General features: G+C 42.3%; 1 protein-coding gene across 12 annotated transcripts in view; it reads right to left on the minus strand.

Moving 5' to 3' along the window:
- The window catches only part of mycbp2 (MYC binding protein 2), a 60,065-nt gene that overhangs the window by 30,435 nt on the left and 16,442 nt on the right, over positions 1 to 13,188 (minus strand). For 5 of the 12 annotated variants that reach the window (XM_062432349.1, XM_062432346.1, XM_062432348.1 and 2 more), the window contains exons 10-33: positions 11,683 to 11,821; positions 11,379 to 11,455; positions 9,854 to 10,058; positions 9,573 to 9,737; positions 9,310 to 9,468; positions 8,472 to 8,676; positions 8,187 to 8,332; positions 7,569 to 7,679; positions 7,081 to 7,185; positions 4,372 to 4,491; positions 4,178 to 4,259; positions 3,973 to 4,090; positions 3,480 to 3,838; positions 3,109 to 3,281; positions 2,866 to 2,991; positions 2,657 to 2,784; positions 2,279 to 2,370; positions 1,932 to 2,066; positions 1,702 to 1,785; positions 1,512 to 1,608; positions 1,212 to 1,404; positions 1,043 to 1,063; positions 510 to 784; positions 34 to 255 (exon numbers count right to left, since the gene is read on the minus strand). In XM_062432349.1, the coding sequence (XP_062288333.1) occupies positions 34 to 255; positions 510 to 784; positions 1,043 to 1,063; positions 1,212 to 1,404; positions 1,512 to 1,608; positions 1,702 to 1,785; positions 1,932 to 2,066; positions 2,279 to 2,370; positions 2,657 to 2,784; positions 2,866 to 2,991; positions 3,109 to 3,281; positions 3,480 to 3,838; positions 3,973 to 4,090; positions 4,178 to 4,259; positions 4,372 to 4,491; positions 7,081 to 7,185; positions 7,569 to 7,679; positions 8,187 to 8,332; positions 8,472 to 8,676; positions 9,310 to 9,468; positions 9,573 to 9,737; positions 9,854 to 10,058; positions 11,379 to 11,455; positions 11,683 to 11,821 (3,537 nt within the window). The remainder of the gene's footprint in view (positions 1 to 33; positions 256 to 509; positions 785 to 1,042; positions 1,064 to 1,211; positions 1,405 to 1,511; positions 1,609 to 1,701; positions 1,786 to 1,931; positions 2,067 to 2,278; positions 2,371 to 2,656; positions 2,785 to 2,865; positions 2,992 to 3,108; positions 3,282 to 3,479; positions 3,839 to 3,972; positions 4,091 to 4,177; positions 4,260 to 4,371; positions 4,492 to 7,080; positions 7,186 to 7,568; positions 7,680 to 8,186; positions 8,333 to 8,471; positions 8,677 to 9,309; positions 9,469 to 9,572; positions 9,738 to 9,853; positions 10,059 to 11,378; positions 11,456 to 11,682; positions 11,822 to 13,188) is intronic. The other 7 variants (XM_062432350.1, XM_062432344.1, XM_062432351.1 and 4 more) reach the window with 5 other exon arrangements.

Consider the following 13,188-nt stretch of genomic DNA (forward strand, 5'->3'; position numbering starts at 1 on the left):
AATAACTGATGTGTATGATGTGCAAAAACTCACATGGCTAAGTTTCTCCATATGGGCCACCAGCAGGGGGAAGCGGTGAGCAAGGGCCGAGTCGTTCTCTGTGCTGACTTGTTTGACCAGGGAACGCAAAAGCACTTCCCCGTCATATGCAATGGGCAGGATGGATGTCAGCTTGACCGAGGTGTTGCACAAAGCTGACATGACAGCCGCCAGCAGACGACTGCTGGATGTGCGAAAGTTTGCTTCAGCAATGTCCTGAAAAACAGGGAGGATGACATGGATGAATCTCTGACTTCATTATCTTTTTGAATTTCCTTCACTGATGTTCATTCAATAACCCAAAAATATGAGTATAGACTCAGTATCTAAAATTATGTAAAAGTAGCTGTACTGTACATTTTATGTGAAACACCCATTTGGTTGATCGGGAGAATATTTAATCCTGAGCTATTTTGAGAATCATCATTTAGTAAATTATCAAGAAATGATGCCAAACATCAGTAACTTACCTGGTCCAGGCAGTTGAGCAGGTCACAGAGACAGGCCCACTGCAGGGCTGGAGTTGGGTAGAAGGAGTGGAAACAAGCAGTGAAGGTGTTGTGGCACTCCTGCAGCACAGCTTCAAGCAGAGTAAGTGGCTGAGACAAGTAGCCCTGGGGGTCATTATCCAGCTTGGTCAGGCAGTTGTCCATGCCTTCTGACAGGATCTTCTTCAGCAAGCTGCGCGTCTTTCCCACGCACTCGGCCAGCTTGCTCGACTCCTCCACCACAGCTTTGGTGCTGGCTAGAAACCAAACGACATATCAAAAGAGAGATCAATCTGAGGATCTTATCTGATGCTACACTCTGAAATGAGGACTTCTATTCAAATGTTTATCTTTTGAAATGAGCAAGTCACCATATAATGTATGTAAACTACATTCAATCGATATACTTTTTTTTTTTTTTAATGGTCTGTGAAGGTTTTGTTTTTGTAGGCCAAAGACAAGTTACCTTAAATACTCAAAATGACTTTAATTTTGAAATATGAATCTCTATTTACCATGGGGATATGCATTAACACCTGTAAAAGAAAAGCATTGCTATGGTTTATTCTTAATTTAAATATCAATTCACATATATTCATTAATAATTAGTAGTAGCAGCACTGCAGTTTCCTTTTTCCGAAAAAATGAGCTATTATGTTTCCAAGGATAAAATGAGGTTCCTACCAGCAATGGGGAAGATCTCACAGATGTAGACCCTGAGCAGGCGGAGGCAGCACGTGCCAACAAAGCGCAGTCTCTCTAAGTCCAGCAGGGTGGCCGTGTACTGGAAGCCCTTCAGCCCTCGTAGCTCCTCCACACCGAGTACCAAAGTGGTCCAGCTCCAATGAAGGATACTCAGCAGGGACTCAAAGCATTCCTTAAGAGAGACAGAGGTAACCAGTCACACACAAACACATGTTGAATGCAGTGCCACAGTGCTGTACAAAGTTATATTGATCTTTTCAAAACTTAGACATTACTGACCACTGAGACTGTTCTAGCGAACGAGCGTTTGAGGATGTGAACTGGCTCGCTGGTCTGCTGTTTCCCTTTGGATGCATTGCCATCATTTGAAGGAAGCCTGTTAAAGAAAAAAGGAAATCATTAATCACAAGCGCCAATAGACAAAATAAGTTTTAATCACTGCTAAAATAATGTAAGGAATTTTACTTGCCTGTAAAGCAGCTGAGGTATTTGACCCGCATTGACATCTGTACCATTGTTGGACTTCTTAGAACTTTTGAACTGAAATACCACACTAAAGGAAAAAAACAAAATAAATACATTAAATCACTGCGACCCATACTTCCCTTCAAATACCATTTCTGAAACACATGAAAAATGCACAAAGTTGATTTATTTTCTAATGCAATAGCATTACTAATTTTGCAAAATCAGTTTTACCCATCATCAGTAGTTATGGTAGCCTGTCCATGGGAGCCACAGTCACTGCTGGGACCAGACACTCTGGCCCACGCCACATACCACCAGCCCAGCTGCAGCAGCACCGGCTCATCAAACATCATGGCATATTTCTCCCTGAAAATGAAAAGACTATCATTATCATCATCATATAGACATTGCTATCAAATATTAAAGTTGAAATATATTTCAATTTGTAATATAAGATGCACAAATAAGTTACTTAAAAATACATGCAGATCATATCATTAAACTTTCATGAATAGCTGCAAGAACAGAAGGGAAACATCATTTCATTCAAATGGTTCACAATGATGCATAAATGGTACCTGGCAGCACAGTCATAGGCCAGTACATCAGTCTCAGCCAGCAGATCACCATCTGTCTCATGATCGCCTCCATCAGGCCCCAGCTCAAAAAGCTGCACAACAACAGGATTCAGTTAATATACTGTATTTGATGCAAGAATCCCACTTAATCCATGAGATTATTATCTCCTTTGGTAATTTATTAGTTTCAGGAGGGATATCCATTACAGTGTTGTTGATTGTGGTCAAATTTCTAAATATTTTTGTTTGATTTTAGTAGCTCTTGTACATTTTGTACATTTGAGATACCTGTGTCTACAACTTGCAGCCGCACACACACTATGGATTACTTAAAGGCAAATAAATCCAATTAAAATGCAAAAAAGTGTCAAAGCTCACCTTGATCTTAGCAGTGTACTCTCCTCGTCCCCCGAAGAGACCCAGCCCACCCAGCAAGATGTCCGCATCAGCGCAGAAGCGAATGGCCTCCACAGAGTGAGCTGAGTAGCCCCAGCCACCACCGTGACCTACAACATTACAGTAACGTGTAAGAAACCAAAGCCCATAACCGCCAGATGTATCTCCTAGTATTCACTTAGCCCACTTACTCTCAAAGCGGTTCACAACACTGTAGTCCTCCTTGGAATAGACTTTCATCACTGCCTGAGTCTCTTCCTCTGCACTGGCTACACCCATCTTCAGCTCCTGCATGGCTGCCAGCGTGTCCAGGCAACCTAACAGATCACCACAGTATATTTCCTCTTAGCATCAACCATCAACATTTGTGCATTTTACAAAAGATTTATAAGACACCTATGACACTTTGCTGAGTGGCTAGTGCAGATGCTTACCAAGGATGTGTAGAGCTCCATGAGAGCGTGTGGTGGTGGCGTGGGATCCTGAGGGCAATGCAAGCTCTGGGCTAAGGATGCTACAGCGAGCCTGTAGATCTGTGGCAGAGGGCACCCTGGCATCAGCAATAACTGCATTGTAGCACCACATCTCTTTTGTAGCTGGCAGGAACCTTTAAAAGCACATAAAGAACCATGATTAAGGATAACATGTCAAGAGGTTTAATAATCAAAAATGAGAATCTTATCCGTAGAAAGTATTACCTAAATCTTTAAAAATGGTAATAAATACTGGTAATAGACACTATTTAGCTGAAGTAAAACATAATGGTAGCATTTGAATTATTAATACGAATAGCCTTTGGACTGACCTCCATATGACATCATACACAGGATCCAGACACAGGCCAAATCCCTGCAGGTCCTCCTGCTCAGAATCATTGAAAGTGCGGCAGCTTCCATCCATTTTGTTTATAAGCAAGCATTTAAATGGAGGTGGTTCAGACACAGAGGAGGGCACAAGGCCAATGATGTGTTTGCTGGCAAAGATCTCTGAAGTAGCTAGGACATGGGAGTTGATAAGGGCCTCATCGATCCGCAGGAATGTCTGGTCTCCGCTGGCACCAATCCAGGTAGCCTTGCGTCCATATTTGGCACCAATATTGGGCATGGGGGATGGCTTGGCATTCCAGTAGGGCATGTCTAGGATGGGCCGGCCCAGCTGCCCTTTCTGAACAACAAGGAGACAATGTTCACACTCTGGAACATTCTGTGTTGTACTGAAATTGACTTTTTGAAATTTTGGATTTAAATAAGAATCCTGCACTTTCTAGTAGCTGGTAACACTGGTTATCTTTTTCTTACCGAGAAACTGCCAAATGTGAAGACTTGCCCATCCATGAGGAGAACAACCGTGTGGTTACTGCCTGCTGTCACCTGGATACTGGGACCTGGAAGAGCCTGCACCAGAGTCGGAGAACCCCTAGAAGGTAGAAACATTAATTGTAGCTTGTGCGTCCATTTCTGCTGGTCTATATGTTGATGTCTGTTAAGTCAATAAAAGCGATACCTGGAGTTGACATCACCATGGCCTAGCTGGCCATGCTGGCCATATCCAAATGTGTAGACATCTCCATTCTCCATCAGCACCACTGTAAAGCAAGAGGAACATGAGTTTTATCTAGTCACTTTCTTCACCTCAAGGTCTGACCCTCTTGTAAGACTTTTGCAGACAAATCTACCAAGAAGCCACCATGAACCTACCTGAGTGGTGAAAACCGCAGCTGACTTGCACAGCTCGCAGCTCACAGTCAAATCTCACTGCTCCTGGTGGGTAGGTGGTTATTTTACTGGCATCCTTCTCGCCACGCTCGCTGCTGCCATCTACAAGGCAAACATTCAAGTCAGCACATTTGAGTAGAAGAGGGGGATGAGAGTGAAGTTTAGCTGCAACTTCAGACCGCCCAAGTGGATGTCTCTGCACAGTCCTGGAAAACTGAGCTGGAGGAAAGAGGACTCAAGAAAGAAGGAAGAATGGGGGAAAGCATGCCGAAATACAGAGGGGGGAAACAACACCTCTGTAACAGAAAGGCTTTTGGTAACCAGTCCCATTAAAAGACCCGTCTCTCCATGAGTTAAAACTTTTAGTGGACAGATGGTTTGTTTCTCAAATAATTAGATTTTCTTTAACATCTGTCTGTGTTCAATGACGAAAAGGAAATCTGGTTTACCCTGAGCCCTGTGTAAGAGGTCAGAGTTGTGGCGTGTGAGTGGAAAAAGTTGGACAGAGACCCATGCATTACAGTAAATATAATGACTGTCAATACCGTTTTGGACCAGGAACCAGTTCACTGTGATCAGCCGCATGAGATATAAGGTTTAAGTTTCAATACTCAAACTTCACAGTAAATGTAAAGTAAATATTGACTGGCTCGTGGCCCAAAGATTCACAGGGTAGGATTGGAAGTTAAGCTTATGGACACAACTCCAAATGTCAGTGAGTACAAATAAAGTGTTCTTAAATAACATTTAAAGCACACAAAAGCTGGTTTGGAAGTCACAGACAGAAACATCGTTATTGCCGATTTGGGGGATGTGGAGCATCACTTCCTCTTCAGGAGTATGATATTATGAAGAAAGATGCTCGGGGGAAGTATCTCAAATAAACAGACCTCGCAACTGTGCATCAACCACAATGCACAGTTCTGCAGAGGAAAGTCAGTCAGCAAAGTAAACATGTCTCAATTTCCTATATGACTTTAAGGAGGAAACGACTGCTACTTTAAAGTATAATGCTACCTCACACACATTTAACAGTGTAACATGACAACAAACTCATTGTTATCCTTAACAGAGATTAACCATTTGAAGGCTTTATAGATCAGACATGTTCATCCAACAGAAGCTGTCGCAATTCCATACTACACACTACTTCTACACAGCTAATGAGTATGTAATGTGGCTAAAGTCTGAGTCTCCTTAATAATTCCATACTAATACGAATACATACACATTTCTTAATTTATTTTAATAAATGTGCCATCAGAAACATTATTTTCAATATTGCACTGCACAAAGGACTTAGAGGGGCTGATCACGGCTAAGAAATAAATAAAAAAAGATTTTAGATTGTAATCAAACAGCTGTGACACACCCCAGAAAACAAAAATAACTATTAAATATCCAGATTTTTAAAAAAAAAAATTGTGAAGTTTGAGTAGCAATGACATTCTAAAGAGGCAGTTTGACTGACATGCACAGGCGCATGTATTGTATTAGGTCAAAGAATAAAATAGTTACATATGCTGATTTCTTTTATATACTTATATTAAAAACAATCCATTAAGGAATTCAGTATACAGTACATACTGTGTACAATTAGTTTGTAGAATGAAACTGGGACATACTAAGGCTAAGCTGCTGGTGGACATTGGTCCAGGTCCTGCATTTTGAGTCCAACCTGTGTCACCTCTCAGCAAGAAAAGTGACAGTATCTGCTGTTTAAAATAATAGCTGCTTTTGATATTTGTGCAGGAGCATATTTTGCTCTGAATGCAGTAAATAGTAGAGAATTCACAAGAGTGAAGTGTTGTCATGTGCCTTCTGTCTTCCTGGTCACTTTGGACAACACACTATAAATAAAGACTGACTGTGTTTTGTGTTTGCTGCTGAATATTTGAATAATACATTTGGGTGTTACTGAAATCATTCACATATCTGTTGTTCCTTTGTTTAATAGTTTGCTTCAGACAAGAGACAATTAATTAATACTGTCTCTTATTTGTCTAATGACCAAGTGCCTGAAAAGTTTATTGTTAAGCCAGGTTTATAGGTGTTGAAATGTTTTCAAGTCTGAGTTTTCTCATCTAAAAATATGTATTTTGAAGCTAACAACTGCTCCTTAGAAGTCATATTTTTTAGCTTGTCATTCATCAAAGCTTGCTCTTCCCAGTGCCTGCTGTTTTGTGCTTGTAATGCTGCAGTCGTAGCCACTGAGTGACAAATCAGCTGTTATGGGAGAGATGCTAAATCCAGTTAGACAAGGACATTGATTTCTATTTAGGTCTATACAGCAGCAGTGGGAAGAGCAGGCATCCTGGTCTGAGAGTTAGAACTGCTAAACCAGAAAATAATGTGTCCAAAATAAATTTGACCAAATCTTTACAGCACTGCAGTCATCTCCTATGGTAACAAGGCTGAAGGAACATAAAATAAATCAAATTCAAAATGCATGAACCAGCATGTTGAAGAGATTTGTAAACCCAATCTAAAGGCTTTGTAGTCATTTTTCAACTGTGAGTTAAAGTGAGCCCTCATTGCCATCAGGCTACATCGTTGGTTACCATGCGACCAGGTGAAGACACACCAGTCCTGCCTTCATAGAGTGAGAGAGGAGGTGGGCGGGACAGCCAGATTGGGAGATGAGTCAAAGGGGTGTCTCTGCACCCGTTGAGTTAGTGAAGACCATAGTACCTTTGTGCTTGTCCCGTTTATGCCTTAGTGCCTGAAGGGGTCTTATTCTGGCTAGGGCCTGCTCACGCTGGTTCATAAAAATGGGACCGGGAAAAACAAGGGGGCCTGGGGGAGAAAGAAACTTTCACATGCATGCACAATGCTCACACATGGGAAAGAACACATGATAAAACTACACCACAATAATACAGACTCACTGAAAAAATTATAAGACACAAGCAAGGGGGAAGTCACCAAGGCACAACACCCACGCTCACACAGCACCATAGAGTTATTTCAACTTAACAGGATGGACAAACTGTTTGTAGCCTCGGTCTATTGATTATTATTCCCATCCCCCACTTCATCTCTCTCCCTGTGCTTATGTTACATTCTCCGTGATTCAACGTGTTTACGTTAAATTCAGAAATCTTAATTTCATAAAGGCAACAAAAACCATACATTTCTTCACTAAGCATTGTCCCATTCTGTCTAGCACTGATCCATACCTCGGCCCTCCTCCAGCCTGTGTCGGCGGTTGATCCTCTGCCGTTTCTCTTCCTGGCGGATCTGAATGTGCTCCTCGATGTTCACTCCTGGAGGGGGAGGGACAGGCACAGCTGAAAACACAAAAGGCCCCAGGTACAGGCAGCCGACACAGGATGCAGCAGCAGGAGGAGGAGGGAAGACAGAGCAGAGCAGAACAAAACAAGACATACATCAATGAATGATGGAGAGATGCGATGGAGAAGCAATGACTCTGCATAGCACAAGAACAAAATAAAGGATGAGCAATGACAGATAAGTGAAATACTGCATTTAAGCAAATGCAACAAACAAGTGTGACATGTGCAGCAAAGGCAGCACGCTGGCACATATACAGATAGCTTACCCGCATCCCTGTTCAAGTAATTTATGCTGAACAATTATAGAGGATAAAGCGTACTGCACACCAGTGAAAATGGGAAAATCATATCATGTATGCATGAGCTTTTAGCATGCTTATGATTATCAGACTTGTGTGCATAATGTTGATAACGCAGGTGGTGAAACAAGTGAGATGTAAATGTATGAATGACAAGGCAAAGCAGGGGGAACATGAAGATACAAGACATTAGTGGACATACCTAGCAGCAGGTCCAATGGAATCATCTCCTTCACAGCATCAAAGATGCCTCTCTGTCTGGCCTCCTGACCATCCAGCTCCCTGGCACAAGCTTTGCAACAGCCACACGCCGAGCAGCCAGACTCCCCGGACCCACAGCCACAGATACTGATGGATGGAGAAATACGCAGACAGATAGCACATTCACATAACAATAAACACAAAGATACATAATGTAGTTAAGAAGATAATTCCAAATCTGACAAGCATCAGTATGGACAAGTGCTGTACAGGTATGTCTTCTTACCCCCCTGGTACTCTGTCTGGGCGACCGCTGCTGACACAGCTGGCACCGTAGCCAGTGCAGTCTCCACACACTGTGCAAACCATGCACTGGTCCAGCTTCCACTTGTGCATGCCGGGCTGACACATCATGCTCTTCTCCTCTTTCTCCTCTATCTCATCCTCCAGGTCCTCATCCATGGCTGTGGCCATGCTCTCCACACCAAATGCTACAACAAGTACACAGTAAAGTGTTGCATGTGTATTTACCATATAGGCCTGAATATGATAGTTTATACTGTAAATTACATTTTAAAAAGTATATTCAGGGACTAAACATTCACAAGATCACACAAGATCAGAGATTATTTTTGAAAGGAGAGAGTACCACTGTACCAACTACTCCTAAAGAGCGTATTGCATTATGGGTCGTTTGTACCCTTAAGATGTGCTTTGTGGTAGCTCAGTTTAACCTGCAGGGTTCGTGTAACGAAATGTTCTGACATGGAGGAAATAATTCATGACAAGTGAAAACAAGTTGAAAGCATCTTCCAATGTCTTCACTTTAGAAACGGACCACAGACTCAATTATCTGTCAAGCAGCCAAGAATTACTGCTGTCACAGTTGATAAATGAGCTCAAAAAAGACAAGAAGACAGTCTAAAGATTGCTAACTGTTGGAGAAAATAACTTTGATTGCTTACAAGATCCAGTCAGGAGTGTGAGTATAGTGAGTATAGTGAGTGACTAATAGACAAGACGCATGTCTTTGTTTAAGGGGGGGGGGGGGGGCATCATATTATCAGGGTGGTCTAACCTTCGGGCCAACATGATATTTTGTCTGTGTTTAAACATTTGCTCACCTTTGCCTGCCTGGCTCATAGCTCCAGTGTCTCTGCCACACTGGCCCTTATTATTCACTCCAAATGTCCACACTTCTCCAGTCTTAGTTAGGACACATGTGTGGGCCTTTCCCATGGCAACCTGAGTTACAAAGTGACCTTTCAGGTCCGTCACCTGGCCTGTGGAGAGGAAAGTAATAATTATGATGAAAGTGAAATATGTCTGTTAAATCAAAGTAGACAATGACAAGAAACTACTGAAACATCACAGACAGTCTACTCACAGGTGCTGTCACTGTAAATGGCATCTTTGCCAAACATGTAGAGCTCTCCATCCTTGGTGACAATGCTGCTGCTGCCATTGTTACATGCAGTGTACACTGCTGTCTTGGTCTCTAATTTGATCATCTTCTTAGGCTTGTAGGGCTTAGGCTGTCTGCGACTTTTAGCTGCAGAGGAAAATGATACATCAGCTTTAGAACTGAGCTGGCTTTGATTTTGTTTTTATCAAAAGATTCATCTATTTTGGTGATATATAAATAATTCTAGTTTAAATTTGTCTTACTGGACTCTCCATCCTCTCCTTTGCTGGCAGAGCCTGTAAAGAACACACTTCCGTCTTCAGCTACTAAAAGCGCATGAGAGCCATCATGGCCGACTGAGAATTGAAGGATCTTGGGAGACTTTGTGACAGGCAGTTCCACCCATTTCCCTGCGGACGGGCCACCCTGCTTTATACCCAGGCTTTGGTACTTTCCTGTGTAGTAGATCTGAGAGAGGATGACGAAGGAAAACAGAAAAAGACATCAGGAATTAGAAAAAGTTGTTTCATAGTGGCCATTATGTATTTGTCATTGGACGTTGCTGTGGCAAAAGTTAAGCAAGTGAAGTTACTTTTTCTACCGGTGTTTTATGCCAGATGATAAACGTGCAAAGGCTGCTGCTGGAGGTGAGATATTTTTTATGACTCAAATCATCTGATATTCCCACTTATAATTACATAATCAAAACAGCAACACATGCAGCGAAAACAGTAGCTTGTAGGCCATTAACGACGAGCCTTTGACTGTTGTGACTAATTTCACATGCCTGGCACAACGTCCAGTCCAAGTGATGAGTGAATTTGTGCCTAGACACAGGTTAGCTGCTCCTATTTTTACCCATCCAGTTGGTCTAGATTGGAGTAATCTGCAGATAAGGTGTGCTGTAAGATTAGGCTTCTACACAGAGACAGAAATGTGCAAGAGGCAACTGCCTGGACTGCTATCTACAAAAGAAGCGCACTGCACCACACCTACAGTACAGAGACACAGGACAACACCCTCCACACACCCCAACAAACTACATAGCTGGCATTCTCATCTTATTAAGACATGTGCAGAACAAATGTAAAATATGTTCTTCAACAGTGCATTACATCCCTACAGTGATAGTAATCAATAAAAGTCAGTCCTAAGACCTTGCATTCAGAGTCCACTGAGTCACTTCCAACAGCCTGCATGCACAGACCCAAACATATTATCTATGCTTGATGTGTTGTTATTTCAGTTTGTCTTTTCTACACTGTAAGCCAGAGACAATGTTTAGCTGGGGGAAACACTCTAATCACTTCTGGTTATTTCAGCAGGGACGCCACTTTATAGGCTTAGTGTGCATACAATCACTAACAAGAGTTGGGTCTAGAGCACAATGAACAGTGCTAAGACCATGAGACATCCAAAAAATACAGTTTGAACATGACCTATTATATAAAGACAATTTAGCTTATGGGGCCGCCAAATATTTCCAAAACACCAGGACACTTTTTATGGTGCTTATTTTTAACCTGATTCTAGGAAAAATCTATTTTGACTAACTAAATACAGATGTAAGGAACTAAGGGAATGTCCGTTTTGTATGATGGGCATCATTTGACATTGAAGGCAGGAAAACACATGCAGAAACACTATTAATTTAGAATTTTTTCCGTAGTTGTATCCTCCGGAGTGTGTGGTCGGTCATTAGCAATACAAAAGCTCCCAAAACGCAGCTGTTGAAGCTTTTCCAACCTCCGTTTTAGACACACCATTAGAGAAGAATTTCAATCTCACCTTTCCCGAGGCAGTTTTCATCAGCGCAAACTCCCTGCCTGCTCCAAGCAACGCTGCCTCTTCATCAAAGCCTGTGCCTGAGAGATCAACATACACTATTTAGAGCCTCAGATGCACACACAAGGAGACAAGACGGTGTGAGACATTCTTTTATATCTGTGTATTCTGAACTTATTATGACATATTTGTAACCTTGTAGACAGCATACAGTACAAAGTGCCTGTAGCAGGTGTAAGGGAAACAGATACCTATGAAAATCCTTATCCGTCGACTCATACAGATTTTTTATTTATTTATTACTTACTGATGATGTGCAGATCCTTCTCGAGGTCAAAGAGAGAGATGCCGCAGGCGTGCAGACATTTCCTTGCCAGCTTCAGCTGCAGTTCCTGCTGCAGGGCCGGGTCTGAGCTCATTGTATAGATCCGCACCACAAAACCGTCCTGCAGGAGTCAGAGCCAACAGTAGGAAATGCTGTTTAGTCCCACAACACAACATTTACCGTGTGAGATTTTCAGTCCATCTGAGAACTGTCAAAAACTAAATCTATCCACGCTTTACCTGATTGAATGTGACAGTCAAAATGAAAAATAGGAAGAGTTTGACATTTTGGGAACCATGCCTGAGATGAGAAGATAGATACTACCCTTGTGTCTGTACGCCAAATGTGAATATTTAGTGAAGAGAAATAAGGGCAGCAAGACAGAAAAATAGGTGTATTTCTTTAAATGCTGAACAGTTTCTTTGAGCCACAGTCATTTGACTTGGCGACACTGTAGTCACGATATTTTGACACCAAAACATTTGACTGTGCATGTGTAATTGGTTATAAGCCCTCAGCACTACACAGATTAGAAGAGCTGAATAATGTGTATGCGAATGTGTGTGTTTTGGCGCAGTGACGCATGAGGCGAGTAACACATACCCAAACACACACTCATAACTAACGTGGTGGATACGGGGTGGGCTACATTTTAGATTAACACACAGATTACGATTACATTCTTTGAGTCACATATAAGTGTATAAAGTGGAGTCGCAGTGTGTTTAATCTACTGAGGGAGTGGCCTCAGTAGTATCCATAGCATAACTTCAAATCGTACCCGTGTCAGTGTTAATGGAATACCCATTTATCTTAACGAGATCACGAAGCATGTGACGGCTAACCACTACTCACAGAGCTGCCAGAGATGTGGGTTAGTCAGACTGAGGGGGATGTGGCTGGAAGAGGAGACAATTTACGAGGAACATGGCGGGGAAATACATAGAAAGACATGAGGGGTAATGTGGGGCTGGTCTAGTTTGAACGATGACGTTGCTCTTTGATTCCTGCAGAGTGGAGCACATGTGCCTCTCATATTATTAGACACAATCCACTATCTTCTGGCCACCTATCCACCTTGGAGTTTTGCTCGCTATGTATAACCATCTTCCTGACACCACCGTGGACTTGTTTTGGTTTACCCCCATAATGGTTTTCCTTTCCTTCCCATTATCTGACGTCATCTTATTGTGCGTGTTTGTTTGTTTTTTCTCTACTGTTAATGCTCTGTGTGGTGATTGCATTTACTGGCTGCCCGCTAAAATGCATGCAGCCTCTGAGGAACCACCCCCCCACCTCCCACTCCACCTCTCGCTCCTTCCAACACATCCAGCCCCTTTGATTTGCCTAGAAACTGCTATCCAGGAGGAAGGCTAGCTGCAACGGGAAGATATATGGATTTCACATTGTCCCCTCCCCCCACTCACATTACGGAGTGCTTATGCAGATAACTGCTAGTGAGATTAAGCTCACTGGAGAATACCCACA

The sequence above is a fragment of the Scomber scombrus genome, chromosome 13, assembly GCF_963691925.1.
Source record: "Scomber scombrus chromosome 13, fScoSco1.1, whole genome shotgun sequence".
Classification (NCBI taxonomy): Eukaryota; Metazoa; Chordata; class Actinopteri; order Scombriformes; family Scombridae; genus Scomber; species Scomber scombrus.